The 27,395-nt window shown below is 40.7% G+C and overlaps 1 protein-coding gene across 22 annotated transcripts in view; it reads left to right on the top strand.

Moving 5' to 3' along the window:
- Positions 1-24,070, top strand: part of EPB41L3 (erythrocyte membrane protein band 4.1 like 3) — a 141,125-nt gene extending 117,055 nt beyond the window's left edge. For 5 of the 22 annotated variants that reach the window (XM_075023046.1, XM_075023038.1, XM_075023039.1 and 2 more), the window contains exons 12-25: positions 536-756; positions 11,058-11,093; positions 11,261-11,326; positions 11,809-12,000; positions 15,401-15,475; positions 15,872-15,973; positions 16,725-17,453; positions 17,983-18,105; positions 18,609-19,001; positions 20,054-20,185; positions 20,618-20,716; positions 21,828-21,908; positions 22,174-22,290; positions 23,549-24,070. In XM_075023046.1, coding sequence (XP_074879147.1) covers positions 536-756; positions 11,058-11,093; positions 11,261-11,326; positions 11,809-12,000; positions 15,401-15,475; positions 15,872-15,973; positions 16,725-17,453; positions 17,983-18,105; positions 18,609-19,001; positions 20,054-20,185; positions 20,618-20,716; positions 21,828-21,908; positions 22,174-22,284 — 2,360 coding nt within the window. In that variant the 3' untranslated portion in view covers positions 22,285-22,290; positions 23,549-24,070. Of the gene's footprint in view, positions 1-535; positions 757-4,436; positions 5,004-9,129; positions 9,184-11,057; positions 11,094-11,260; positions 11,327-11,808; positions 12,001-15,400; positions 15,476-15,871; positions 15,974-16,724; positions 17,454-17,982; positions 18,106-18,608; positions 19,002-20,053; positions 20,186-20,617; positions 20,717-21,827; positions 21,909-22,173; positions 22,291-23,548 lie in introns of all 22 variants that reach the window. The other 17 variants (XM_075023057.1, XM_075023043.1, XM_075023041.1 and 14 more) reach the window with 17 other exon arrangements.
- Positions 24,071-27,395: the final 3,325 nt, after the last annotated feature.

Here is a 27,395-nt window from a genome sequence, read left to right on the forward strand (position 1 = left end):
CTGGCAGACTTTAGTACTCAGTAATACAAAGATCCCACTTCTTGATTCTCAGGTATTATTCTGTGTTTCATCAATATTGTCATTTCCTGTAATGCAGCACATTACTTACTGCATTGTTATATTCTGACAGATTTCCAAAAAAATCTCTTCCACCCCCGTGGCTGATGTCATAGCTGGTTCTCCTTATGTTTCCTGCCTGATAACTGTGGCAATGCATTGATTTTTTTCTGATGTTTTGCTACAGTAGCACTTTTAATGGCTTGCTAGCATTTAACAACTGTGTAATGCGCACATTAGCTACAGTAATGTGTGTATACACATCCATAATATACGTTTATGCATATAAAAGCTACACGTTTTCTTTGAAGTAAACAGTTTTATTTAGATGTATGCACATGCTTCTGGTTTTCTGAAACATGACATAGTTGTGTTTTCAGCAGTATCTCAAATGATTTACTAACCCAGCTTTTTAATTTTACGCAGCTTCTCAGCAAAAGCTATTTCAGACTTTCCCTCTTTAAATATTTGCTTTTAGCATCAGTGAATGAAAACCATGAAATGTACATGAAGGATTCTGTGTCTGCTGCAGAGGTTGGTACTGGCCAGTACGCCACAACAAAGGGCATCTCTCAGACCAACTTGATAACCACTGTGACTCCGGAGAAAAAGGCAGAAGAAGAGAAAGATGATGAAGAGGGCAAAAAGAAGAGAGCAGAGGAGGTCACCCCAATCTCGGCAATACGCCATGACACCAAGGTAGAGTTCTGAGGTTTTTGTATTAAACTGACCTGCCTGGAGAGCTCTTGGAGAAATGCAGAATTGGGAGGGAGGGAGGGAGGACATACCTAGTTCCGTGAAAGGAAACTAGAATGTACACAGTTGTATGTTTGTGTATATACATGTCTTGAATCAGTATTTTTATAGTCCTTTTGCATTTCATATGTTGATATAAAAGTTAGTTCCTGCCTCGGACTGTTTTTTGAAATCCATTTAGCAGTCTGCATAGTGTTTTTTACATAGCATTCAAGAGGTCTTTACAAAATACCCAAAAGTAGCCTGGCAGCAGTGCACGTTTTGCTCCTTTGCTCCTTCAGTCGTATTTTGACTTTAGTATGGGCATCGTGTTTTTTATTTTTTGACAAGGCAACAAAATAGTTCTGTGTTCTTGTATGTTACCTCTGTGCTTTAAACTATTGTATTTTTCCCATGTACTTCTCCTAATGCTGTTTCCTTGCTTGTATTTCAATAAGCATTTTTCTCTATTAACTTTGGGGCATTAATGTACTATTATAAGCTTTTCTTCCTGGCTTACAGAAGCATTTGCTTCCCTTGTTTGAAGTTTGCATTGAAGAAAACTGTTTTTATTGATGATTCTATGCTCAGTTGTTAAATTTGATTCATCCCTCGCCATCTCCAATCCCACCACCACACATATGGCTCTGCATTATATCTACTGAGTTATTAAGATGGGGTAAATCAAATGAGGACAGAGAAGATACTAAATTTCAGAGATTGACAGTGAAGAGAAATACGGTAGAATCAGAAAAGTTTGGGTATAAAATGTCCTCTGTTTCTATTACATTTGAGGAGAAGAAAACAGCATGTGAAATATTGAATCTAGGATATCATTCAAAAAGTGTACTATGGAATGTGCTTGCTAAACAAGTAAGATTTACCCTCTTCATTTATGAGGAAAAACCTTGATGTATACCTTTACACCCACAAAACTGTCATGCATGCCAATGTTAGAACCAGAACTTCTAGCCTTGTCATGTAAGGCCTCAATGAGCTACATAGCTAAAGCATCAAGTCTTAAAAAAGAGTTGCAATTAGGTACCAAAAATCAGAAACAAATTGAATTACTGAAAATTGCAGATAAGAAAAGATTTTCTTTTGAAAGTGTGTGCTGTAATTGTAGCATTAAAAAAAAAAATCTCTAAAATTTAACTGGGCTCTTCTAGAAACTCCATTAGTTTCTGCATGGAGAAACATTGATGAAAATCAAATATGCAGAAAATATCCAATAGAAACTGATTCTGTTCCAAGTGTTTATTAATTTAGGTCAATGGAGAGATCAGCTGCATTTCAAAGATCATCTGTTTCTTACATATGGCTAGAAATAATCAAAGATATTTGTAGGATAATATTTTGATGGTACATGCACAAATAAATGATTTCTACCCCCCACTCAAGAGGTGGGTTCTGTTTAAACCATCCGTTAATAGAGCTTCAGTTCTATAAGCCTATAGAGACCTCAGTCCTGCTTCCACTGGACCTGCTAATAGCTTTGTCTTTCATAATAAAGAGAATAGGGTCTCAAGAAACACAGGACAAATTTGAAATCAAATTCCTATTTGAGGGTATATAAATTTTCTAGGTAGCTCTTCAACTTTTCCACTAAGACATTTTTCCTTTGTTTTATCCATATGTATTTAAGTACCAGAAGTTATTCTAGATATTAACACTGCAAAGATGTCAGCAAGTGAGTAGTCTGTATTAGCAAAGAATAAATTTACTTTGGCTTTTTTGCCTTTACAATATAAAGAGAAGTTATGTGTATTTAACTCACATAAAATCCTGTGAGTCTATCAGCATTAAATTTTGACTTGAGCTTACTGCGTTAAGCCCATAAAGAAGACATTTGTAAGCGGTTTGAAGTTAGGCTGGTTTTGGTTGCTTAATTCGGGAATACAGATTGTCTGAACTGATAGATTGTTTTTTTAACTGCTCTGGTTAGAGAAGAGAGAGAAGCAAAACGTTAAGAGGAGGGGAAGGAGCTCTTCCATGTAAATATTGGACTTAAATCCCATTCCTATCGTTAATATACCTGGTAAAGATTAGGCTTAGTAGCTAGCATTGATGCAACCTGTCTCTAAAACTTGGATGCTGCTTGTTGGCTCAGATTTGGCACCAGCTTGTACAGGCAAATGCTCTTTTGGCTTTGAAGTCATTTTGCTCTTGGGAGCTGGGAGGGGCAGTGGGGTTGAAATGGCTTTTATAGCCCCTTGGGGAGGTGCATGGTGGATGGAGCAGCTTAGGCACTTAGGGTTTGGTCACGGAGCCAGTCTGCCACTTCAGCTTAGTGCGCCTCGTTGACTTTGGCCAAAACGTCCCTGATCCATCAGCATTGTGGCTGGGGTATTTTGGTGGCAATGGTGGTGGTTGTCCTTCTAAGGAGCAGTCGTGGCTGCCGTCAGCGAGCGTGTTAGGTGACAGTTACCCCTCCTGCTGAATCACCTCCCTCCTCCTACCAATTTTTTGTCCTTGAATGACCGTAAAGACTGGTTGAATGCCCTGCAAGCAGCATATCAAACCAAATCCTGCTTGTTGGGAGCCAATATTCTGTGCATTGTGGTAAAATTAGTAGCAAAAGCATTGGGTACATTTTTACCTCTTCGCTATGGGTCAAGAGTCACTTTTTGACTGTGCGGAGATGTGGCTGTGTGGGGCACAGACCCCTCTCTGGTCAGCCCCCCTTCAGACCCTCAGTGAGAGAGCATGGGGTCTGCCTCGCCAGCGCCCTCAGCTCCCTTCTTTCATTGCGCTGCCGAAGCGGTGGGGCGCAGCGTGGAGGGGCAGCAGGGCGCGTGGCCGGTGGGAGGGCAGCCCCCCGGCACTGCCCACTCCGGCTCACAGCGGGTAGAGGTGAGGGCAGGGCTGTGGGGATGCTGGTCGGAGGGCAGGCTGGGTGGTGATGGGAGCCGTGCTGAGGGGCTGGCTGCTGGAGTAGGTATCGAGCTAGTGCAGTTTCTTCCATTGGTAACAGCTGACGTATGGTTTTATGCCCCCCTAAACCAGAATGTGTTTTTTTTAGGTTAAGGACCTAGATTTTTTTTTTATTATTATTATTTTAAAAATGTTTAAGATTTGTAAAATTTTTTTACAATAGTAATGGAGGAATTTGGGCACATACAGTTTTAAGTCCTTGGGTTTTTAGTTATTACTGCTGAGGTTGTCCAAGATGGGAAACATCTGGCCCCCACTGGGTCTCCTGCTGACTGCAGGACTGCTATCACAAGCAGTGTTGGTATTAAAAATACATTCCCTGGTTTCTTTGTTGCTCTCCATGTACTTCATGTTTGAAAGCTCCTTATGATCTGAAGCCAGTCTTACAGTAAGTGGAAATTGGCAGCACCTGAAACTCCACATATGGCTGTGAAGGTTTTTATGTAAATCACTTGCTGCAGATGACTAGACAAATGCTGAATCAAGAAGTTGCCTTTTGTAAGCTGTAACCCTGACTCACTAATACCTGTGGTGTGTGGCATGAGAACATGCACCATTTAACTCGGTGGAAAGCTGTGGTGTTAAAATACTGTTTATAATTTTTTATATATATATATTATTTATCATCACGTAAGAAAATTAACTAATTACAGTTTTCTTTTTGTCCTTTTGCTTTTGCGCCTTGTTTGCTGCTCTTTCTCTGTCACCAGCCATCTTTGCTTGACACTGACTCCTACCACCCCTCGCCATCCTCACAGCCTGGCCCCCACGTATCTTCAGCAAAGCTTCGCAGGAGATGCAAGGAGAGCACTCGAACAAAGTCCTTAGGTTGTGAGGCGCCCAAAGAGAGCGCTCCAAAGCACGGCGAGTCCGAGCCAGACTCTGACAGAAAGGGGCGAGTTTGCTCCGCTGAGCAAGACGTGGCTTTCGGCTATAAGCAAAAAGCCGGCAAAGGCGGAACGCTGTTTTCCTTCTCCTTGCAACTTCCAGAGTCATTTCCTTCCCTCCTGGATGACGACGGCTACCTGTCGCTCCCTAACCTCTCTGAAACCAACCTCCTGCCTGCCAGCGTGCAGCACTTCCTTCCCATCCGCTCCCCCTCCCTGGTGCCTTGCTTCCTCTTCATTTTTTTCTTTCTGCTCTCTGCCTCTTTCTCAGTGCCATACGCCCTCACTCTCTCCTTTCCTCTGGCTATGTGCCTCTGCTACCTGGAGCCCAAGGCGGCCTCCTTGAGTGCCTCACTTGCCAATGACCTGAGTGACAGTTCAGAGGAAGAGGTGTGTACCTCGGCATCGAACACACTCTTTTTCGTGTTCAGTGCTTCAGTCCTAACCAGTGTTAGATTGCTGCAATAGTGGTCCTACTTTCAGAGCCTCATTTCTGTCTGTGCTGATATGTTAGAAGGGGTGGTTTTGGTTTTTTTTTGGTTTGGGAGTTGTATTTTTTTTTTCTTCTTTTTAATTTTTTTTCTCGTGTTGGGAGTGCAGCTTGGGGCCCAGGGTTAGGCACAACACTGTGTGGAAGTGGCTTGGTTTGAACTGTGTCAGCTGATGCAGAGTGACTTGCACTGAACAAATTGCCACTGATCAGCTCTGAAGTATTGTATCTGAATCCACCAAGACCTTTTCTTCCCCCTATCACTTTACACTAGGGTTAGAATAGCTATCTAAATAGTGGGTATTAAGTACAGTTTCCTGCATAATTACATATGCATGCATATATATGTGTATGCATATACATTATATTTATACAATTAGCTACCCAATAACAACGGGCACCCTCACCAACTTCAGCATGTTCAAAATTGAGGAGGACTCAGCTTTTTGCAAGAGGCTATCAGCCCGAGCCCAGAAAAGGCTTTCTGGTCCAGCAAAACCTGAATCTGGATTTTTCAGCCTTCAACCCATCTCTGCTGCAGATTAAATTGTTTTCTTGTGCTTAAATCCAATGTATCAGTGAGAGGTCAGATTGGGACAGCTGTTGCGCAGCTTTTGGGGGAGCATGCCACGTGAGCCATCTTGCCATTTGCAGTGGTCAATTAGTGCTGCCAAAACCAATGCCTCAAGCCACCAGGATTATCACAGGCAGATAAACCAACTGCAGTAGGAGTCCCCAGAGGTTCTGAGAACTGTGGATGTGGTAGTATATCCAGAAGAAGGAAAGGAAACTGCTTGTTTAAGTAACAGAGTAACTGGCATTCAGTTTTTGCTGGTGCCTAGTTATTTTTTGTTGATAGAATAAATTGATGAGTTCATTTTTGCCTTGTTTTTCTTTTTTCCCCTTCATCTTCAAATGCAGAAATACGGTTTTGCTTTGTATGTAAAAAGACCCCAGATCAGATAATCACAGACGAGTTGGCCGTTTGTAAAAAGCCATCTTGGCCACTTGTTAATGCCGTTGCAGGAATTGTCTTCAGTAAACCAGCTTGCACATCTAAACATTTGTGTAATCTGCTGCTGTTGGTTTTGTTAGACTTGGTGCAGGATTTCATTTCCTTTTTATGGAAAGCCAAAAGTCGCATCAATTTATCTTGTAAAAACATTGTCTTTAGATGCTTTTGGCTCTGTGATGCCTAACAACTAAATAATAATGTGCAATTTCTGATAAAAGGCATCCAAAATGTTGCTGTCTCATTTCGTGTCCTCATTTTGAGATAGCATTTAGGTCTCAATTTGCATTAGCTCTGCACTTGGATTAATCTAATAGCAATAACAGCATTAATACAGTGCCAGCTCCAGAGGCAATAATGAGGCAGTGTTTATGTAATACATTGGTCTGTTCCTCTTTCAGAAATGAGCACTTCTTTTCGTTAGTAAAGTTAGAAAGTATTGAGCATAAAACCATGTAAAATAGGCTTTTTAGTGTTGCTTTTTTATGAGGGTGATTACTCTGGCAGTGCTTCCTGGCAGACAACACAGACTTGTGCCTAATCCAGGGGGTATTTCTTGTTCAAAATATTGCATGAAAGTGAGTATGTTTTAAACTCGGGCATGTCTGCATTACATTGGCAAAACAAATCACAGCAATTAGGATCGCACGTTAGAGGAGGTGCAGCCGCAGCATCTCAGGAGGTAGCTGCCTTCCCTTCCTGCTCCATCCCTCGCCCGCCCAGGAGCCCCACCAGCAGCTGCACTGCAGCCCGCCGCAGGGTTGAGCCCGACCTTTCTTACTATCCGCTCCGGAGGAGACCTGCCTTGCTCAGCCTTAATTCACGTTCCCTGCTCTGCGATAACCCCAGATCTTTATTTCAAGTAACTCAATAATTCTGACTTCAACTCCATGGCTGTTGATTGGCTTATTAGCAGACACGTATGTTGCAATAAAGCAAGTTTTATGCCTTATTTAGGATTTCATTGCTGTTATGGTAAAAGAAATAGAAACCTTCCCCCCCCCTCCCCCCCCGCCCCAGTTCACAAAGGATTGCACACAGCAGTGCAGAAGGCTACAACCAGTATCCTGAACCAATCTCATACCTTGTTGAGTTCTGTTCTCCCTCAAGCAGTGCATCTGGAGGCAGTCCATGCAGTCGGAGACAGAATCACCCCTTAGATTTCATTAGCTTCTGTGTTTGTACCTTAGCAGCTAATATTTCTATTGACTTTTCTCTAATGTTCCCAGCTTCAGGTTCTTAAATGAACCCTACGTGCCAGACTCACGTGTAACAGTGCCTTGACACAAATCTTTTAATTCCTTTTAAATGCCTAGAGTCATTAATTACTCTTTTTTTTTTTTGTAAATAGGAGTGACAGTGCATAGATTAGTTTTTTTTTACATTGTCATACTTTTACAATTGCTTATAATGTTATAAAGATGTCAGACCCTTCACTAATAAAGAAAAAATTTTCTAACACTTTAGTGAAAGCAATTTGACCAGCTAGGTAGACTATATTGGCATTACAGTTTCATTTAAAAATAAAAGTGGTCTGTCTAGTGAGTGGTTATTTCTTGAAAAATTGCATGTAACTTGCATTCATGCACTTACACAATAGTACAAAATGCCTGCTTATTCTTCTGCCTGTCATACAAGCAATACAAATTATTCAAAGGAAGGAATGATAGAAAACAAAGCAATGAAAAAATATCAAAGAGGCAGTTTTATGAAACATTAGAGTTGTCAGAAAATGATAGAAGATAGGAAATTCAAAATAAGACTGATACTCCATCCACCAGTAGGTTGCTTTTTTCTCTTGTTTCATATTGATGTGATCTGAGGATGAGACGTATTGTCTTAGCTTTAAATTACCTGCCTGGCTTACTTTAGATTATCTAAGGCCCACAGAAAATCACTAATCAAAACCAGAGCTTTCAGTGATGTTAAAACAACTTGGATGTACCAATCTGGGGCAGTAGGGAGCACTTTCTGTACTTACTGGTTTTCCATAAGCTTGCGTAACACCAAAAATAGTCATCTGAACTCTCTTCTCAGCCTGTAGTAACCTACATTTGACTCTCTATTTATTAAATCTTGACACTTGCATTGTCTGCTAAAATGTTCTTTGCAGTGTCAAGCAAAGCAGGGATAGATCAGTCTGTGCAATGCTGTGCTTTGTTTCATTTTTATCACTCGTACCTAGTAAGTGTTTTTTGGGGTGGGGGGAGTTACTTTTATTTTTCTCCTGCTTTCATCCATATTCTTAAACGGAATGAGAAGTATTTTTGATTCTTTTAATGGCAGTTTTCTTTCTTTTTACTATTGGTAACAATATCAGCTGCTCTTTATTGGAACCGAGTGGGATCTAAGCCTTACCATTACTCCACAGACAGACAGTAGATGGGCTGGGGATATGGTTATTTGAACTCTTTGGTAATGCAGACAGCCTCATGGTGTATAAATGTGGAGACAAGAACAACTTCTGTACAAATGAGGGGCTGAAAGTCAGGTGACTGTTAAAGTAGCCTTTTTTTTTTTTTTTTTTTTTAATTATCTTTTCCCCCTCCAGATAAAAAGTCAACCACCACATTAATCTATATTGGCTAGAAAAAAAATCTGATGAATAATTTTCATTTAAAAAAACATTATGGGAGGAAAAGTTTGTTTAAAAAATATTAGCTTTTTTTTTTCCCCCCATTTTTTTTAAAGCCACCTGGCTTTCTTAAGAAAAAAATCCGCTATTCTAATAACACTTTTCCAGTAAAGTTTTGTTTGGCTTATAAATTTGTTCCAGTAAAGCCATATACTGTGTACAGTACGCCTCAAGTCTTCCTCTGAGTCTGTTCTGTTTACTAATATAGCATTTTATTTTGCTTCTTTGACTTGTGCGTGGTTTGAAAAGCAATGCAAATGCAGTTCACAGGGATGTTGAATTTAACAGTGCCCCATGTGAGCCGTATGTACTGATGAGCTGGGTTTATTCTTTATTCCTGCCTTCCTCTTGGGACCCGGTTACTTGTCTAACCAAATAGACTGACAGTGAGCAGACGGATACTGCAGCTGATGGTGAGACCACTGCCACTGAGGTTTGTACAGTCGCCGGCACCCAGCTATGGCAGGGGAGAGCGTTTTGCCTCATCCCTTCCCGACCCTGGGCACAAGGGCTGAACAGTCAGAATCCCTCTCTGCGTGTGTGTGCATGTGTGTGCATGCGAGTGTGAACGTCTTGCTCGGGGAGCTCGAGTTTTCAGTGCTCCCGATGGGTTCCTCTTATTTCTGTGCTCGGTTTGGAGACTGCAAGGCCTCTGTGCCGTGCAGATAGCGGGGCGGTGGCAGGGTCTCCCGCCCCAACGCCGCCCACCTGGACGGTCGTGCTGGCCAGATTGTGCCCTGGGTTTTTCTGTTTGCTTGTTTGCTCTTACAGCCTGCAGCTGGTGTGAGAGAGCAGGGGGGGGAAGACAGTAAAAAACAGTTTTCAAATTTTCTGGATAAAGTTATTTCCACATTATAAATACCTAAGGTTTTCCTTTAATGTAATTTCATGTCATCTTCACGTATTGCCACCAGTAGTCCAGGTATTGTCTTCAGAGGAGGAATGTAAAAAAACCCTGTATTTTCTTTGCACTGAGAAGCCTCATATCCACAACATGGTATACAGACTGTGCAGGCAAATTCAACCCTATGTGACTCCAGTGAAGTGCATATAACACTTTCATAATTAATATGGTTGCAGCTGCAAACGTGAGCTGAATTTGGTCTGACATCTGATAGAAGACAGAGTCTTACCGCAAACACTGCTATAGGTTTTCAGTAGGATCTCATTAATATTTCAAATCGTTAAAATTATCATCAAGGAAAAATTCTCTGTATGACACGTCGGACAATTTGGCCTTGGCTATAAATAGAATAGATTTGAACTAAGTTATAAAGTAATCAACAGATTTTCCCATGGGTCATTTGACTAATTAGGACTATATGAAAAATTAACAACAAAGTAGTGGCACAAGCATTAAAAGAATCCACATGGAGCAACAACATAAAGTCTGTTGAGATGAGTCAGGAGTACAAAATGCTTTGAAGTGCCTCTTGCATGCTATAGCTTCAGGCCTTGAGTCCTACAGAAAGTAAAACATAATCCTAAACCCGTGACATTTAAGATGTTCTGTTTATTACTCAAAAATGCATGATAATCTCCCTAGCTTCCATCTTTATTTTAGGGGAGAAGATTTTGTGAACCTCAATTTTCCTTATGGATACCTGATTTTCAGAACATGTGGTATACTTGCCATCTGAAAATTCAGCCCTCAGAAACAGGACTGCTTGGGCAGGGCAGTCCTTATCACATTGCTTTTGAAAATGTGAGCTGGAGCGAACACGCTGCGTGTGCCATTCCAGAGGACCACCATTGCAGATAGGTCCTGAAAGAATATATACAGGCTAAATATGAAATAAAATTATATAAATACAGAAAGGGACTGAGGTTGGGGAAATAGCACTTTAAGCAAATAAAACGTGCTTCATTCTGTAGGAAGTGTTGCGGGTTGTTTACCTGTGGTAAGTTTATGCAAAGCTTTGCCTGTGGCCCAGGGGATATATATTTAAACTCTGGGGTTATGGACTTCCAAAGAATTTGCTGTTGCCATTCGGTCCTAAACGAGCCGCTATCTTGGTGAGAAGGTCCAACAGCTGCTCCGTAAATAGAGATCTATGAACATAGAGTGCACCAATATTTATAAAAGGAAAATGCTTAATACGCCTTTGTTCACAAATAACAAATTTGAAAAGAGGAGGCTCGCTCCGAGTTAGAACTGTGCAGTCAGCCTCTATGTCTACTTCTCCTTAAGCCCTTAACATAGAGAACGTGATTTTAACCTAGTGTGTTACTCTCACCGATTTTTGTAAAGCCTTCGGTCATACAAGTGGGTAAGGTGTTGTTTTCCGATCTTTCTCATGCTGGCAGTCGGATCAAGAGGAGGACGGAGATCTAAAGGCACAGGTACAGAAACAAAAGGCACAGGTGTTGCTCAAGTATCAATGTTGGAGGTGTTCACCTCTTTCAGCATGTTACTGTCGGTTCTCTGTGAAGAAATGTGTAGAAACAGCATTTTGTATCCTTTCAATACTGTGTCCCTTACCTTTCCCTTTCTTTTTCACTTCTTTCAGAATAGTCTGATTAAGCGAATACAGGGTGAAAATGTGTATGTCAAACATAGTAATCTTATGTTAGAGGTTGGTATTGGTATATACCAGTGCATGTACGTACATGTGTGTTAGTTTTAGTGGTAAACTGTGAATCTGCACTACGATGCATGAACTGTGTATTCCCACCTGCTAATAAATCAAATAGGTTTTTTTTTTTCTCAGATTATGATGACTCCTCTAACTTGTACTATAAATATATATATGCGTGCGTGTATGTGTGTGTGCGTCCACGCGCATATGTATGTTTGTTTGAAGCCTCTTTATCAGGTGTAAATTACAGTGATACAGATAAGCTCTTTAAGAGTATTTTTATACTCACTTGTATGAGATATGCTATGCTGTTATCTTTCAAAATGCCACATTTTCACAGAGTGTTGTGTTAGTGCTGTGCTCCCCGGCTCCCTGAGATGTTACTTCCCTCTTTACTAACCAAGCTGTGTGTTTTGGCTCTAAAATTTGGTTGGCTTAGGATGTATTACAAACTGCTCTATTCTCTTAAAACTGTCCAGGACCTAGACAAAACCCAGGAAGATCTGATGAAACATCAGACCAATATAAGCGAGCTGAAACGCACCTTCTTGGAAACCTCCACAGAAACGGCTGTGTCTAATGAGTGGGAGAAGAGGCTTTCCACATCTCCCGTTCGGCTTGCAGCAAGGCAGGAGGAAGCTCCTATGATTGAACCACTAGTGCCTGAAGAGGTCAGCGTGAGCTGAAAGGCTTCACTATGTATTTGTCTATTCGTTTTTACTTATAATAGCTCTCAGTAGATTAGAGGCTGTAGTTAGAGGCCATCCCCACTTGCAGGTGCTCCCTTTTCTCAGGACTCAGGCTCTAGCAGCAAAGATGCAAGGAAGAGCAGATACCTTTTTGGTATATAGATATATCTATATAGATATATAGATATTTAGAATATGAAATTCACTGTAAGCCACATGGCAGAATTGGGTCTCTCTGAGGGTGTGAAACACAGGCTTCGTTACAGGTTCAGTGAGCTTGAGGAAGTCCAGCCATGCATGAAAGAAACCATGAAGGTGATGGAGAGAAAATTTAAATAATGGTGACTGGTTGGGAGCAGTGGTGTAGCAGGATGGTTGGGGGTATGGTACCAAGCTTGACAAGAAAATACAGAGCAAAGGGCAGAACTCTCTGTCTTTGACGACAGGGAAGAAATAATGATGATAATTAGACCTGCTTGGCCAGTTCCATAAGGGAACTGATAGTTGCTGCAGTCTGCTGGATACCATTTGAAGACCCAAGGCAGATTGCTTAGAGTATGCATTCTCATGTAGTGTGCGTGCGTGAAAAAATCTTGCTCACTGTGCAGTCTTGAAGTGTTTGCAAGAATCTTGCCGATCAAAAAGCTGCCTTTTATTTAGTTTGTGGGTAGATAATGAGATGTAGAGGTAACAGTGTAACATGCATGTTGCTGTAAAATACATAGATCTTCAAAGGAGCAGAGAGTCTTGGTTTAAATCCAGTGGAGCAAAAAGAAATATGCTTGTGTGGTCTGCATGAAGATTAATTTTTTTATTCTATTGTGGGCGGACATCTGGTTTCTGTCTCACAGGAATCATCTTTATGGTTACCGCTTGTTTTCAGCGTTACAGACCAGTAAATGATCATAAAATTTGCTTCTGTCCCCCCAGCACTGATGTAATGTTGTAAGAAACCCAGCAAAAATTGGCTGGAAAGTATAATTTGAAAGAGTCTTCTGCTTTCCCAGCTTAGAGGTTGGTGTTGCAGACCCACAGCTCTCTGGGGAAGGGAATCCCTGGAGGCATGCAGGCAGCACGTCAGCTTCTCCTCTTAGGGAAAGGGATGTTGCCAAGAAAAAGGCCCCTTCTCCTCTTCCCCCACATTATACCCATCTAACCAGTGGCTGATACAGGCATCAGATATGCATTACAGTGGCCATCAAGTTGGAATAAAATACCTGAAAAGCAGACTCGGTGCCCAAAGCTTACCTTCTGGAGAGAGTGCTGAGGAATCTTAATGTTGCTCCTACTGTCTTGTTTAGGAAACGTAATAGATCCTACAACCATGTCAGTTTGGTTGTAGTTGAAAATATGGGTTTTCTTTCTTAAAAGTAAAATTTTAAGTATAATGAATGGGATGCATTTAACATATTAAAGATATAAGGAACTGTTGAAAAGGAAGCAGCTGGCTAGCTGAGCCTGCATCAGAGGAGTGCAGGTGAAGGAAACTTATAACCCCACCCAGTTCATTTCATGTCTGTATTACTTTAGAAATTTAATAACAATTTTTAATCAAAATGCACAAGCAGTAGCAAAGCATTACAGTTATGTAGGCTTCACCCTGAGGAAACATATCTAAATTTAACCATTCATTTGGAAAGGAAAAGGGCAAGAGTTATCCTTATCTGGTATCTCTTCTCTTACTGGAAGAAAGAGACTTGCTCTAAAGCAATGTCCAGTCACTATATCTTATATGCATCTAAGTAAACTACAGCCGTCCCACAGAATCTCATCCAAATTAAGGTGTTTCTGTGGAAAAATATGAGTGGATTTGAGCTATCAGAGCCTAACTCTGAGGTGACTTCTGGCACTATGATACCCGTGCTGTAGATAACATCTGACCATCCTTTTTGGTCCCACTAAGTGGGATGGTTTCAGTTCACATGTCCTGCTGAGAGAGTAATTTTTCAGGAAGAAAATGAAGCCATACATAGGTCAAAATCAGCACCTTGATGTCTACTAAGAAAGGCGGAGGTAGTCAGGATAGAGAGCACGTAGAACTGCGTTATGTAGTAGCTTCTTCTAGTCAAATACGTTATGCGTTTAACTTAGCATATCCACTTCAAAAATTTATTCAGTGCTGTTACACGTAGCTCTTTAATACAATAAAACAAGAAGGAAAATATGCCTTTTCAAAATGTGTGCTTTGAGCATTTGGTACCTGTGTGTGTTCAGTCAGTTTGACTTTAAGCCTGTCTAGTCACCACTTGGTTTCTTACAATAATAGGGGAAATACTTTGTTCTTCTTCAGTTATGAAAAATACAGTTTTAAATATCTACCATAATCATGGCCAGATATCTGCAGAACATGAAAGCAATCATATTAACAAACTCCTTGACGTTTAGTCTGACCTGGATTGGATTAAACCAGCGCTTTAGAAATAAAGAAGTTATGCATCTCATTGCAGTCAGGGAGATGAGCCGTTTCTCCCTTTCTCTCTCTCGTTTCTAGTTTTGTATCTTTTTTTAACTGTCTACCTTTCTTCTTGAGTGCACGGAGTATACATATTTAAAACAGTACCCTTTTATCATGCCAGTCATAGTATTTCCATTGGCATGTCTAATGAGTACACTAGCAGTTGAAGTGGGTAGAAAGAGTTTGGCGAGAAACCTGCTTTGCTCTGCAGGGGCTTACTTGCTCCAGCCAAATGAAAAAGGTGGCCAGCCCGGAAGCTGGGCTCAGAAGACTTAGGAAATTGAGTCTTACCAACATTGAAAACTTTCACAGTCAGTCAAGTTGCAGAGTTACTCTTACGTTTCTCACAGTATTGCAAAGGCGCTGATGGGGGGGAAAAGTGAGGAGGATTTTGGTGTCACACTATAGCAATAATACAGCAATGGTTGGCTTCCTGTGTAGGAAAAGACTCCAAGACCTCTTATAGCTGTAAGGAGAAAGGGAGAGCTGAAATCTTTGCAGGGCACACCTGCCTGCTTCAGCAGGGAAGGCTGCAAACTCGGGAAAAGAGCCGAGTCCAGGGTGAAGGTGGAGGGGCCTGTTCTAGGCTATTGATGGAAGCCATGTAAGTTGGCACCAGACACAGTTAAATGAATTATATAAGATAAAATGAACACAGTGGATCCACACCCGGGTGTTATTCAATTTGGTGTTTTTTCATGCTATACAAATGGTACTCTCGTGTCTGCTTTGCATTCATCACAGAGAGACACTGATTTCACTTCTTATTGGAAACCTCTTTGCTGTAAAATTATTCTGTTTAATTCTGTTTCCTAATTTACCATGCAATTAATAATTTGTAGAGTAGAGAAATATGATGAGCTATTGTAAAGTATAGTGGACTTCATACCCTCCGTTTACTAAAACCATTTATTCCCCTGACATTAGACCAAAGAAGAAAGAGAAAAATCAGAAAAACTCATATTTTTGCAGAAGGGAGGTACTACATTCCTTGAATTGCAGGTAAAAACAAGTAATACTTTCTTGAAATGCAGTCAGGCTGGCAATGATTTATTATCTTTTTTACCTTTCCAAGCCCCCTTTTTGTTTTGGGGTTTTTTTGTTATTATTTTGTAAGTTCCAGAGTGAGTTGTAATCTGGGGGACAAATTCTGAGGAATCAATCCCTTCCAGAGCTTATGGCTTCCTAATACAGACTGATTCCTCTGCTAGTTAGAAATCTATTTGCACGGTGCTGTTTGTGGATGTTGTGCATGCATTTCCAGCATAAGCCTCACTGAGAATGTTATGGTGAATGGGGCACTTCTGTCATTAGAATGAATTTCCTTTATGCTGTCAAGTGAATTCAGATTATGCTGAGTGATGGTGAACTTTGTATTCTTATTGGTTTTTCTATTAGCCAAGTGTGATAGCGAAGAAGCTGCAGGAAGGAGAATCTGCTGGCACTTTGGTTACTTCTCATCAAATCATTATCCAGAAAAGTATCCCATCATCCCTAGAGGTTATTTTTAATTCATTCAATTTTAAACTACCACATTTGCTTAGTTAAATACAGGAGTTAACGGTCTTAAGGTCAAATAACTGGATGCTGATTGCATAGTCAAAGCAAATCACATAGCATATTTGCGTAAGGAGAAAAAAAGATGCTTCATTAAGTTCCGTTCAAAATCTTTAGTAGTGTGGTGTTTACTGTGTTGTACTGCTCAACTTAAACAATCCTGAAGGGTGTTGATGTTATTCTAAAGAAAACAAGGAAATTCAGTGCAGACTACAGCTACATACAAATGCATACTATTCTATAACATCATCAACGGTGTGTTTGTGACAACTGGGGAACAGTTGAATGGGCTTATTTGCCCTATTTTTGTAATTTTTTTTTTACTGTAGCATTATAAACCATTGCCATACATGGGTTTTTAACCTCAGGATGATTCCAATCATCATTCTAAATGATGCACTAAAATGCTATTCTGCTTCAAATTAATAGAGAAATATTGTGGCAAAAGTAATTTTTTGTGTCCCTATTATATGGGCCTCTAAGGGGAGGGAATATGCAAAGAAATCATACTTTGCCTAAGGTGATTCTGTTTATTTGTTTGATAACTGCTGTAAGAGGTACAATGGTAAAAGTTATTATATGCTTTCAGAAGAGGCAGCATTGATTTCTTAATCAAAGTCTTCATACTTTAGTGCTCCTGAAGTACAGATAAACCTTCAGATATTCTAATTTAGCTTTTATATCTCAAATATAGGGCACTGAGGATTGGGTTATTATAGACAAAATACCCTCTGAGGTAGTTGATGCTGAATCGAAAAAAAATCTGGCATACAAAGTAGTGACTGTGAGCAGTAAAACTGCCTTTCCACCTGAGATACTAAAATCCAGTACCGTTCTAATGCAGAGCTTTGAGGACTTGGAAAGTGAAATACAATCCAAAGAGGAGAATAAGCAGAAAATGTTCACCCTAGGAAAGTCCTATGATACCGTATCTGGGAAAATTGTAACCATGACAAGTAAAGCTAAAGAGGGTGAAAAAGCAGTACAGCCTTCAGTAGAAGCTTTGCAAAAAATGGAAAGGGAAGTGCAAGAAGCTATGAAAATCATTCCGGTAGTGGCCGAGTATGAAATCCTCGAGCCTGTCACTGATGAGAAAGCCAGGCGGGGATCCGACGTGCAGAGCACAAAAAGAAAGCTGTCCGACTCTCTGACACCCATAAAGGAAGCAAAATCTCATTTGCAAAGTCCTGAAGAGGAGAGTTTGAAAAAGACACTAAAGATGGACCAGGATTTGCAGTTACATGGTACACTGGGAAGCTTGCAGCTTGGCAAAGCAGAAAAACAACTTGGCAGTGAAGCTGTAAAAGCAGGGGCATTTGCCCGGAGAGATAAGAGCCTGTCTGAGTGGAGATATTCCAGAGAACAGCCATTTACCATTGCTACTGCTCACTATGTTACTGAGTCGTCTGCGTCAAAAGTAGTGGTAACAAGTGGCTTTGACTTCATGCCACGGTTTAAAGATTAAAGCATGACTTATTTTAGGCAACCCCCTCACACCACCCTACCTTTCGGTTCTCTTGCTGCCTGGCTTTATGTTGACAGCAGCCAACCCAGCTTATTTTTTTTCCCTCATACTTTAAATCCGTCCCACAGTCTGAAGCAGACTTTATATAAGGCTTTCAACCTTTCTGGTTTATTTAAAGATCCATGTTACTGAAATGTTACTGAAATTGCTGCTGTGGCTTGTTAATAAAAGGAAAAAAAAAAAGGTTTGCTTGAACCAGCAAAATGCCAACGCTAACAACTATGCTTTGTAACTATTGCTTACTACAGCCATTGTGAATTTGCTCTGATTTATTTTCCCATTCTTTTCCTGTTTCCAACCTCTCTGTGCCCCCGCAACCTTCTCTCCCTTTCCTCCGTCTCTGCCTCCAGTTTTGGCAATTAGTACGTCTGTGCATGTGGGTCTGCCTTTCTCCTGTGTGTGACTCTACATTTCTTTGTCTATTTAGACTAAACAGTCCACCAGTGAAAAAACCTTGGATGGTTCAGATATCTTCAGTTTAATAGAGTCCGCCAGAAAACCGACTGAGTTCATAGGAGGGGTTACTTCTACTTCACATAGCTGGGCTCAGGTGGCCGCTTGATTCCCTCCATCAACGTTATAACCGCACACCAATTACTTTTGCTTGTTTACTGTTTTTATGCATAACTCGGAACCTATATAACTAATGCATGTTTTTGTGTGCCTTTTCCTTTGTTACAATAGACCACAATAGAAACTTCACCAAAAAGAAAAGAAAAACAAAAAAAACCCAGGTTTTCTCTCATTTCACTTTGTTTTGGTCATTTTACAGGGTGCTGTATTTTGCCTTTATAAAACTCACACAAAAATATCAACAAGAAAAACACTGACATTTCTCTTCACTTTTAAAAATTGTGATTCTTGCTTTGTTTTTCATTTCTACTGTTCTGATAATGTCCCGGGAATGAAAATCCATGCAACGTGAGAGAAATAAATTGGCAAAATGTAATACCCATTTTTTTATTTATGTTCACAGTACATTAAGCTGAGGAGTTGTTGCAAGTAGTGTTGTCTGCTTCTGACGCTGAGAGGTTTTTTTCTCCTTCCCTGCAGAGAATAGACACGGTGACATCTCAGGAGATAACTTCCAGTGAAATGAAGCAAGCAGTTCAGCCACATCAGGATACAGTGAAGAAGGTTGTACAGGAGACCGTAGTTATCAAGGAGAGACATGGGATGGATGTGCATGCAAGCGGGGATGCTGCTAAAGTGGCCGGACTTGCGCTGGATGCCCAGGCTGAGGCAGTGTCGGCGGTGGCTGCTGGTGTGAAAGGGAAGGAGGGCTCTGCTGGGACTGAGGGGGCGAAGGAGGAAAAAAGGGAGGAGGCTGGGAAAGCCCTAACCAAACAGGAAGGAGCCGCTGCTGCTGCTTCCTGCGAGCAAGCGGAGGAGCACAGTACAACAGTCCACCTTTCAGAGTCTTTGGAAAGAAAACCTCATTTTGAGGTAACTCATTATTAAATCGGTCATGTCTGTGCTGAATTGTGAATGTAGGCGATAGTGGACTAAGTTAATTCCTGTCGTGGCAAGTAAAGTGTACCAAGCTTGTATCACTGCATTTTTACAGCAGGCAGTTTGTTTCTCCTCTTATTTCCTCCTTGTGTGGCACCTGCAAGGCTTGTTGCTGGTTTCCATCATGGGTAAAATGCCATGCATGTTTTACCTAAAAGCGCTTTTCATGCTACAGAGAAATACCTAATTTGGTGGCATTTTATGCAATGGATAACGAGATTTCAGCTGGCATTCTCTTGGGGAAAGTCCATCAAGATTGGCAAAGTTCATGTGTCCTCAAAGACATAAAATGTTGGTTGTTTTTTTTTTTCCATGCTTGGTACAATTGTAAATAAGTGTACTGTGTCTTAAACAACCCAGGTTCCTTATCTTAGCCCCATTAGGAAAATTTCAAGAACTGTTTTGCAGAGGGGATAAAAAACGCTTGTTCTTGCTCTTTTCTCTGAGAGCTGAATGGAAAGCTAAGCCTGAACAGGATTCGTTCTTTTAAGAAAATGTAGAATCACAGAATAGTTGAGGTTGAAAGAGACCTCTGGAGGTCATCTGCTCCAACCACCCCTGCTGAAGCAGGGTCACCCAGAGCCAGTTGCCCAAGACTGTGTCCAGACAGCTTTTGAATATCTCCAAGGATGGAGACTCCACAACCTCTCTGGGCAACCTCTGCCAGCGCTCAGTCACCCTCAAAATGAAAAGCTGTTTCCTGATGTTCAGAGGGAGCTTCCTGTGTTTCAGGTTGTGCCCATTGCCTCTTGTAGTGTTTAGATCTTTTTTGAAGTTTGTTTTCATAAAAGCCAGGATAGTGCTAAACGTTGCCACCGTTATATACATGTATGTGCCACTGTAATGAAGAGAATTTTCTTTTTTTTTTTTTGTTAAATGCAAAGCACTTTTTAATTGCTCCCCTACCTTTTCCTAAGAAAAAAAAATGTTCTGAGAAATCCATAAGCTTTGCTAAATATTCCAATTCCTTTTTTTTGTTCATGCAGTCACCAGTTGTGAAGACTGAGACTATCAGTTTCAGTAGTGTTTCTGCTGGTGGGGACAACCTTGAAATTTCAACAAAGGAAGTGCCAGTAGTCCATACAGAAACAAAAACCATTACATATGAGTCTTCTCAGGTGAGAAATTCTGCAAAAGCCAGGGTCTAATTTAACATGTCCTTAAGGAACCCATGTGTCTTCACCCATCTTTAAGTGTATGCCTTAGTGTAAACTGTTCTAAGTTGTTCAAGTATTAAATATTAGCATGATGAGGATGTACATAAGAATAGCTTATGTGAGGGTGATTCTCATGTCCTGGTCCTTTTGAGAACATTGATGAAACTACAGATTTTAAAGCCCAGCTTCTCATCTGTCCTTCCAGAAGTGAAGGGGACTCTCCAGATGCAGAGAGAAATACTGACTCATGATCAACCTCATAGCAGTTGTTTCCCTACCATTAGATACTCTATGAAGAACTGTAGAAATAGGGAAGTTCAGCCAGTCCAGTTCTTGCCTCCCTGTGCTCAGGAGCATGTTTTTGATGACTGGTTTTCTCTTTTGGTTCCCTAGGTGGATTGTGGTGCTGACTCAGAACCGGGTGTATTGATGAGTGCACAAACTATCACATCTGAAACCACCAGCACTACAACCACTACACATATCACCAAAGTGAGTCCTCAGAAAACTGGGAGCTTTTTTTTTCATGAGGGTGTATGTTTTCTTGACTTCAGCTCTATTATTTACTTTAAAACATGGACACATGCTTATACTCTCTGGACAAAATCCTGTCTGTTTTGGGTACCTGTCTTCATTCACCTGTCTCTGGCTATACGGGCTTCATTAATGCATCACCCAAGGACTTGACAAGAGTCCTGAGAGTCATAGACCCTTAGGGTAAGTCTCTACAAGCACAAAACCTTGCTGTGCAGAGACACTTGAGTTAGCTGCCTAACTCTCTGGAACTGGAAGCAGTGTAGCCATGTTGGCATCATCTGCTAGCCATGAAGGAATAATTTGCCTGAGCATGAGGCTCCGTTGACATGACTACACTGCCTTTGAGTCCTGAGCTATTATCCCTACACGCTGTTGAAAGCATATAGTAAATCTGTATCACGTAGTCATAACAGGACATTCAGTCAGCTCAGATGCCATGGTCGCGTTGCTGGGTGGTAGCCTAAGGAACTTGCCCACAGCCAGACTGAAAGCTTATGGCTGCACAGACAAATGATGTTGGGTCTTCCAAGTTCCAGGATAGCATCTACATAACAGTTCCTCCCTAAGCAGCAACTCTCTTAGTGCTGTAACAGCTCTCCTGCCAACATTCACTGAGGACAGGATTTCATCTTTCTGCAGTGAAATTCACCCTTCAGTAGGTGAGCTGTGCAAAGGCCATGCTACTCTGTATGTCCTTCTGAAGCCTGCATTTGGACTTAACTAGGTCTTGAATGAGCTGTCTGTATGTGCATTCTTTTCTTCATGGGATGAATTTACCATAAATACATGCCATTTTTGATATACAAACATCTCTCCTGACGTGTGCAGATTGACTAGAATCGTAAAATTATCTGTGTTGGAAGGACTTCTGCAGGTCATCTAGTCCATTCAGAGCAGGCCAACTCCAGAGCTGCTCCGGTTACAGTTCAGGGTTGTCCCCTCTGTGCATGCTGTTTGAGATAGTTCAGTCCAATCACCTCTGGGTTCTTGCACTGATCATTCTCTGGATGGGTAGCAGCACTCTTCAGAGTAAGTTAACTGCCATGCATTTGTCCCTCCCATCTAGACTGTGAAAGGAGGCATCTCAGAGACAAGAATTGAAAAACGAATAGTCATCACAGGAGATGCAGATATTGATCATGATCAGGTAAAATCTATAAACTGCTAAAGGCTACCCTGAAGACAGCCAAAGAGAACATTTCTAAACATTGCTTTAAAAGATACTATTCATACTGGCATGCCTTAAATTAAACTGGATTAGTAGTTAAATCAGTGATGGTATATTTCATATTTTAATCATTTTTCCTCATTTGTAAATTGTGTAATATCTCATGAATCTCTTCACCTTGCTACTGATCATGCATGTTCCACCTCCTTTTTGTTTTTGCCCTTCTGTGGTTTCCTTGGGATAGGCGCTGGCTCAGGCAATTAAAGAAGCCAAAGAGCAGCACCCTGACATGTCAGTGACCAAAGTAGTGGTACATAAAGAGACAGAAATCACACCAGAAGATGGGGAGGATTGACCACAGGTAAGAGGACTAGATGATTTTCCTAGGCATTTACTGGGCTGGCATGTTGCAAATGTTGTTTTCCTACCATAATTCACCTCTAACTCTTTGCTTTCTCTCACTGGCATTTGCAAGTTGCATTTATGCTGGATATCAGTTCTGGTATTTGAATGTAAACCACATTCAGCTGTAAAAATCTTTCTTCATTTAATGGTGCCAGCTGGAGAAAGAGAAACTACTCATTTGCTTTTGTTGGCTCTCTGGAAAGCCCTCATTGTCCATGCTTTGATGTGGTCTAATTTTCTAATTCTGAAGTAAAAAAACCTGTTGTCTGCTTTTATGTCATTTAAGAACAAAAATAATTTGTTCTTAAAGGTATGCATTTTGTTTAAAAATGCCAAGGGAAAAACCTACAGCTGCTTTTTAAATGTCCCATGCAGATATGTTACAAGTTAAGCTTTAATTCCTAACTTGCAAAAGATATCGTCCAACTTGCTTTTGATTTTTCTTTGAAACTGAGTGAATTAGTATGTCGGTATTTGGATGTCTTGGCTTTCTTGTATTTGAAAGAACATTTTATGTTTTAAAGCAGCATTGTTTATCAGGATGAGATGATAATGCAGCTTTTCTTGTGTCAAGCTTTTTTTTCAGTAAAGGCATGCTCTCCAGTTGTGGCTGGCTAAACAGACGTCTTAATATTACTATATTTATTCTGTGTGCAAAAACATGTCATGCATACTAACCTGCTATGCAAAAGCCATTAATGCCAGCACCATTGCACAAATTGCTTTGAATGCTGTATGCAGAAGGTGGGAAAAAAGCTGCTTGTCTGATTTGTTTAAATTGATAGCAGCATTTTATTCTTAAAACAATATATATTCCCTAGCACTTGGTGTAAGTTGTAAGTAACAGTATAATGCACAGCACCATTTGAAGCAGTTTTGCTCTCCTGCTTGTGGATATAGAGACCCTAAAGAAAACTGAATTTCAGTATCTGTTATTTATTTGGAAGATGAAAACAGTCACTGAAGAGTGAGTAGCTGTGATTCTTGTGGTATTTTGCTAATTGTTTCAGAGACAACGCAATGTGGCTTGCTTACAAGTCTATTGATGTCACTAATTCCTTCCATTGGCATCAGTGGACTTTGGATTTGGGCCAAGTTGCTTACACTGGGATGATGCCATTTTCAAATAGCTTTTGTTACATGAACAATTGACAAAATCTCTTTTGCAAGAGAGTAGTTGCTTCAAATAATTAACTCAGTTCTCTTTCTTGCAGGAATAACCTAGATTGCATACGAATCCAGACATGCACACCAGTAGGAATACGAGAGCCTATACGGAGTCTCAGTTCCAACCTGACTGACTTGTATCTGTCTATGGAAATTTCAGTACAGAAGAATTGCTCTTGACCGTTAATAAAGAAACTGGCAGAGATACCTTCCCATAGAAAGCAATCTGAATCAGCAGCAGTTAAACAATATTGCATGAAGCAACGATAAAATTACAGAAAAGCAGCATTTTTAATTTTCTTAAAATGTCTAAGTTTTCAGCTATACCTGCACGTTCATAAACAATATAAACAGTGATCTCATGTAACACATAAACAGTTCATGCCTTTCACAGTTTATGAAAGTCTAAACAAATTAAATTTTGTTAGGTGGCAAGCCGTTTGTTTACGGATATCATAAATGAAGATACCCCCAAAATGCTAGAAGCTGTATAGGTACTGTGTATAATGTTTTATCACACATTAGATGTGCCAATAACACGGTTTATTCAGTAAACAACTTGAATCTTATATTTGTTTCATCTGGTTTTATTACTGCCCGATAAATGATGACGAATCCTTACTCTTATCAAAATATTTAAATGCTTACAAAGTGTGCTTTGTATACCTGACTGAATACCTTATGAGGTAGTAATGATTTTAGTATATTAACTTTAACGATTTTTGTCAGCATTGTTCAGAGTCAGCTTCCAGTCACCCTTCACAGATCCTAACCTTGTAAATTATATGTAGTTATTTTGGAGGAAAAAAATCTGTATTTTACTTAGTTTGCAGCATTAGAAAATTATTAATCTGAAATAACCGTGATGGTTTTCTATTGATTTCCCTTTTGTTCTCAGAGGAAAAAAAGAAAAAAAAAATCTATTTGAGAATCTGGTCAGCATTTACTATCTAGTTCAGAGTCAAGCCTTAACCTGTACAGAACGTCCACTGAAAACTCATTAGTGTCCAGCTATAATACCCACTGAAGGGATAGCGTCCATTACACTGTCAGCTGCATCACAACACATGGTGAATGTATGTTTCTGCATAGTGAAATAAAAGTGGTAAATGCATCTAAAATCGTATTGTTCTGTGTCTAAAGCACCTAGTGTTTTTTAATATTCAAAACGTTAAGTTACATTTGTAAGACACCACAGGTTTTACTCATCTGCACAGTAGACACATTTTATCTTCAGCGGCTGACACTGCACTGTGCAGACAGTTGGAATTAGCAGAGCATCCAAAGGGATGACAGTGTTCACCTTTGGGCAGATGAGGTTTGCAAAGGAAAAGGAGTATTTGGTCCCTTCTGTTTTCTCTGGTTGTGTACCGTTTCACCGAAGCTACATGAAGGATTTTGTGGTTGCTTAGAAAGTAAAGGCCAGTAGCGCTTGATCCAGATCCACTCTCTTTTTGTACTTTTGCTCTGCAACATGGAAAAAATTCTCTTTAAAGTAGTACTTACCTGTTCCTTTTTGTTGCTCCTTTGCCACATCTTGACGACACTCCCCTGGTAGTTCAAGAGAAATTTGTAACAATTAATTCACCCTTCAATCGTATTTCCTCGCAGGATTGGAAAATGGGTACGAGCAGACCTTTCAGGACATAAAGGGCCAAATTTGCCCTTCATTGTTTACACAGGGCTCCCTCACATTGAAGTCAATGGATTTGGCTTCAGTGGAGAGCAGGATTGACCCTAGTGACTTGTTAATAAATGTTTATTTTCTTAATTTAGAAAGAAAAATAGTATATATAGAGAGAATAACCTGTAGATAATTATTAAAAGTAATATCCCAAGGCTTTTAAAGCTTTGCCCTTAGTCTCTAAAACATCTTCCTTCCACCAGCCATTCTTCATGCCTTTAATCCGGAGTGCTAACTATGTAACTCCCCCTACCGCCGCCATTGCTTACCTCTTGCCTAATGACCGACGCAAAGGTTAGAGTCTGTCTCCTCCTCCTAGCCCAAGAGCATCTGCGTTCCCAGCCCTCTGGGTGACAGTAGGCTCAGCTCTCTGGTGCTGCCCGCGGCAGCCGGCGGTGGAGGAGGTACTCGCCCTGCGTCTCAGCAGACGGCATGCCAGGTTCTCGCTACTGCATCAGGAGTTTGAAAATAGACTCTGAAGCCATATTGATCTTCCCTCAGGTGCCCCTCATGTTGTCAGCTAAGAAACAGCATTGTATTACCTCAGAGAGACGCAAGGCGATTGCACAGCCTTCTCTCCAGAGTTAGCATTATATTTTAGCATGGCTTGAGGAGATTGTACTTTGGTAATACTGCGCAGTATGTATGCTGTCTAAAGATACTGTATCGTAAGAAGTTAGTCTCCTTGGAAAGGATGCTCACAGCTGAGATACGGCCTAAGCGTGTGCAAACGATAAGGAGATGAGAGCGGGCAGGCAAGGACATCTCAGTGCTGCTGTTGGCAGTAGACCCTTGTTTGGGGGATGGTTCCTGGAAGTGATAGCTTTGGTTTTTGTTAGAAACTGTTTCTTGGGTTGTCTGCCTAATGCTGTGCCACATGAAATAAAGAACACCTGCCTGTTTCTACCAACCACCTTTTGTCTCCGTCTCTTCTCATTTACTGTTGGTCTTTCTCCAGCTTCTCGGCATAAAACAGCTTAGAAAACAAACCATCAGATATTCTGTTACTTGAAAGCTCCATTACCAGCCAGACACCAGTACAGCAGACAGCCTTGCTTGTTACAACTGGAGTCACAGCTTCAGCCCTGTGAGAGCCGGCTGCTCTGCACCATTGAGGTAAGGGACCAGGGTGGCTAGGCAGGGCTTTGCACACCAGGCAAGAGTGGGCATAGCAAGCAATCACAGCAATCGTGACCACTACAGATACAGAAGGAATGAATACATTGCCTTGGCATTTTTAAAGCTGTTTGGAATCACTTAACTTTTATCCCTCCAAGGTTTTTTACGGCTGTCTCATCACAAATGGCAAGTAATGGTGTTCTGTACTCAAACATATTAAAAAAAAAATTGATGGGCCTCTAAATCCAGATATTACATCAAAGCAGGGGTTTAACAGCTTAGCCGTATTTCTTCCCAGAGCAGGTTTAGGCAGCTGGTGAGATGATGTGGCTCACCTGTACAGCAATTTGAATCTGCTGAAATTATGGTTCCTTATAAATAGTACTTTGTGGCAAATAAATTGGACGTTGAGTCCAGGCTTCAGTTTGGCAAACACCCTGGCAAACCTTCATGCAGATTTCTTGCCTTAACCCAAAATAGTTCTGTTGCTTAAGATCACAAGGCCCATTTACAAGCTTCACCTTTGCATCTTCCCTCTTCACAGGTAATAAGGGTTAGGTAAAGAAACCTGTTCCCCTTTTTTATACAGGAGCAATAATGGTCCAGGTTCTGCAGGGCTAGGAATCAAACCTTAATTTTTAATCATTTTTCCTAGACTAGTCTATTAAAAGTTTGTGACGTGCCTAAGGCAATGCTGAGATAGTTGCATGATTAGGTTTTTTTAATGTTTGTTGAACACACCAGCAGCAGATACTATATACTCTTAACTGTATTGCCCAAACAGAATCCTATTCAGTCAACCACATGTTTGATCAAACTGGCTGGCATCATTTTTATATTGTTAGTTACCATACAGTCAGAGACCCTACACAAAAAACTATCATCTCGAACAAAGTTCAAACTAATACCAAAGGAAACCCCATTTTCATTTTACTTTAGCTATTACAAAGCATTAAGAAGAAAAGTGGTGGTTTTCAAGGTACGTATGTTCCAAACTACAGTTCACTGTTTTGAAAATTGATCTCGGGTCTTCTATATTGTTAACTCTAAAGAAAATCCTTAGCTGGGCAGTTTCCCATTCCCAAGTCTTA

The sequence above is a fragment of the Buteo buteo genome, chromosome 3 (genome assembly GCF_964188355.1).
Source record: "Buteo buteo chromosome 3, bButBut1.hap1.1, whole genome shotgun sequence".
In the NCBI taxonomy this organism is placed as follows: domain Eukaryota; kingdom Metazoa; phylum Chordata; class Aves; order Accipitriformes; family Accipitridae; genus Buteo; species Buteo buteo.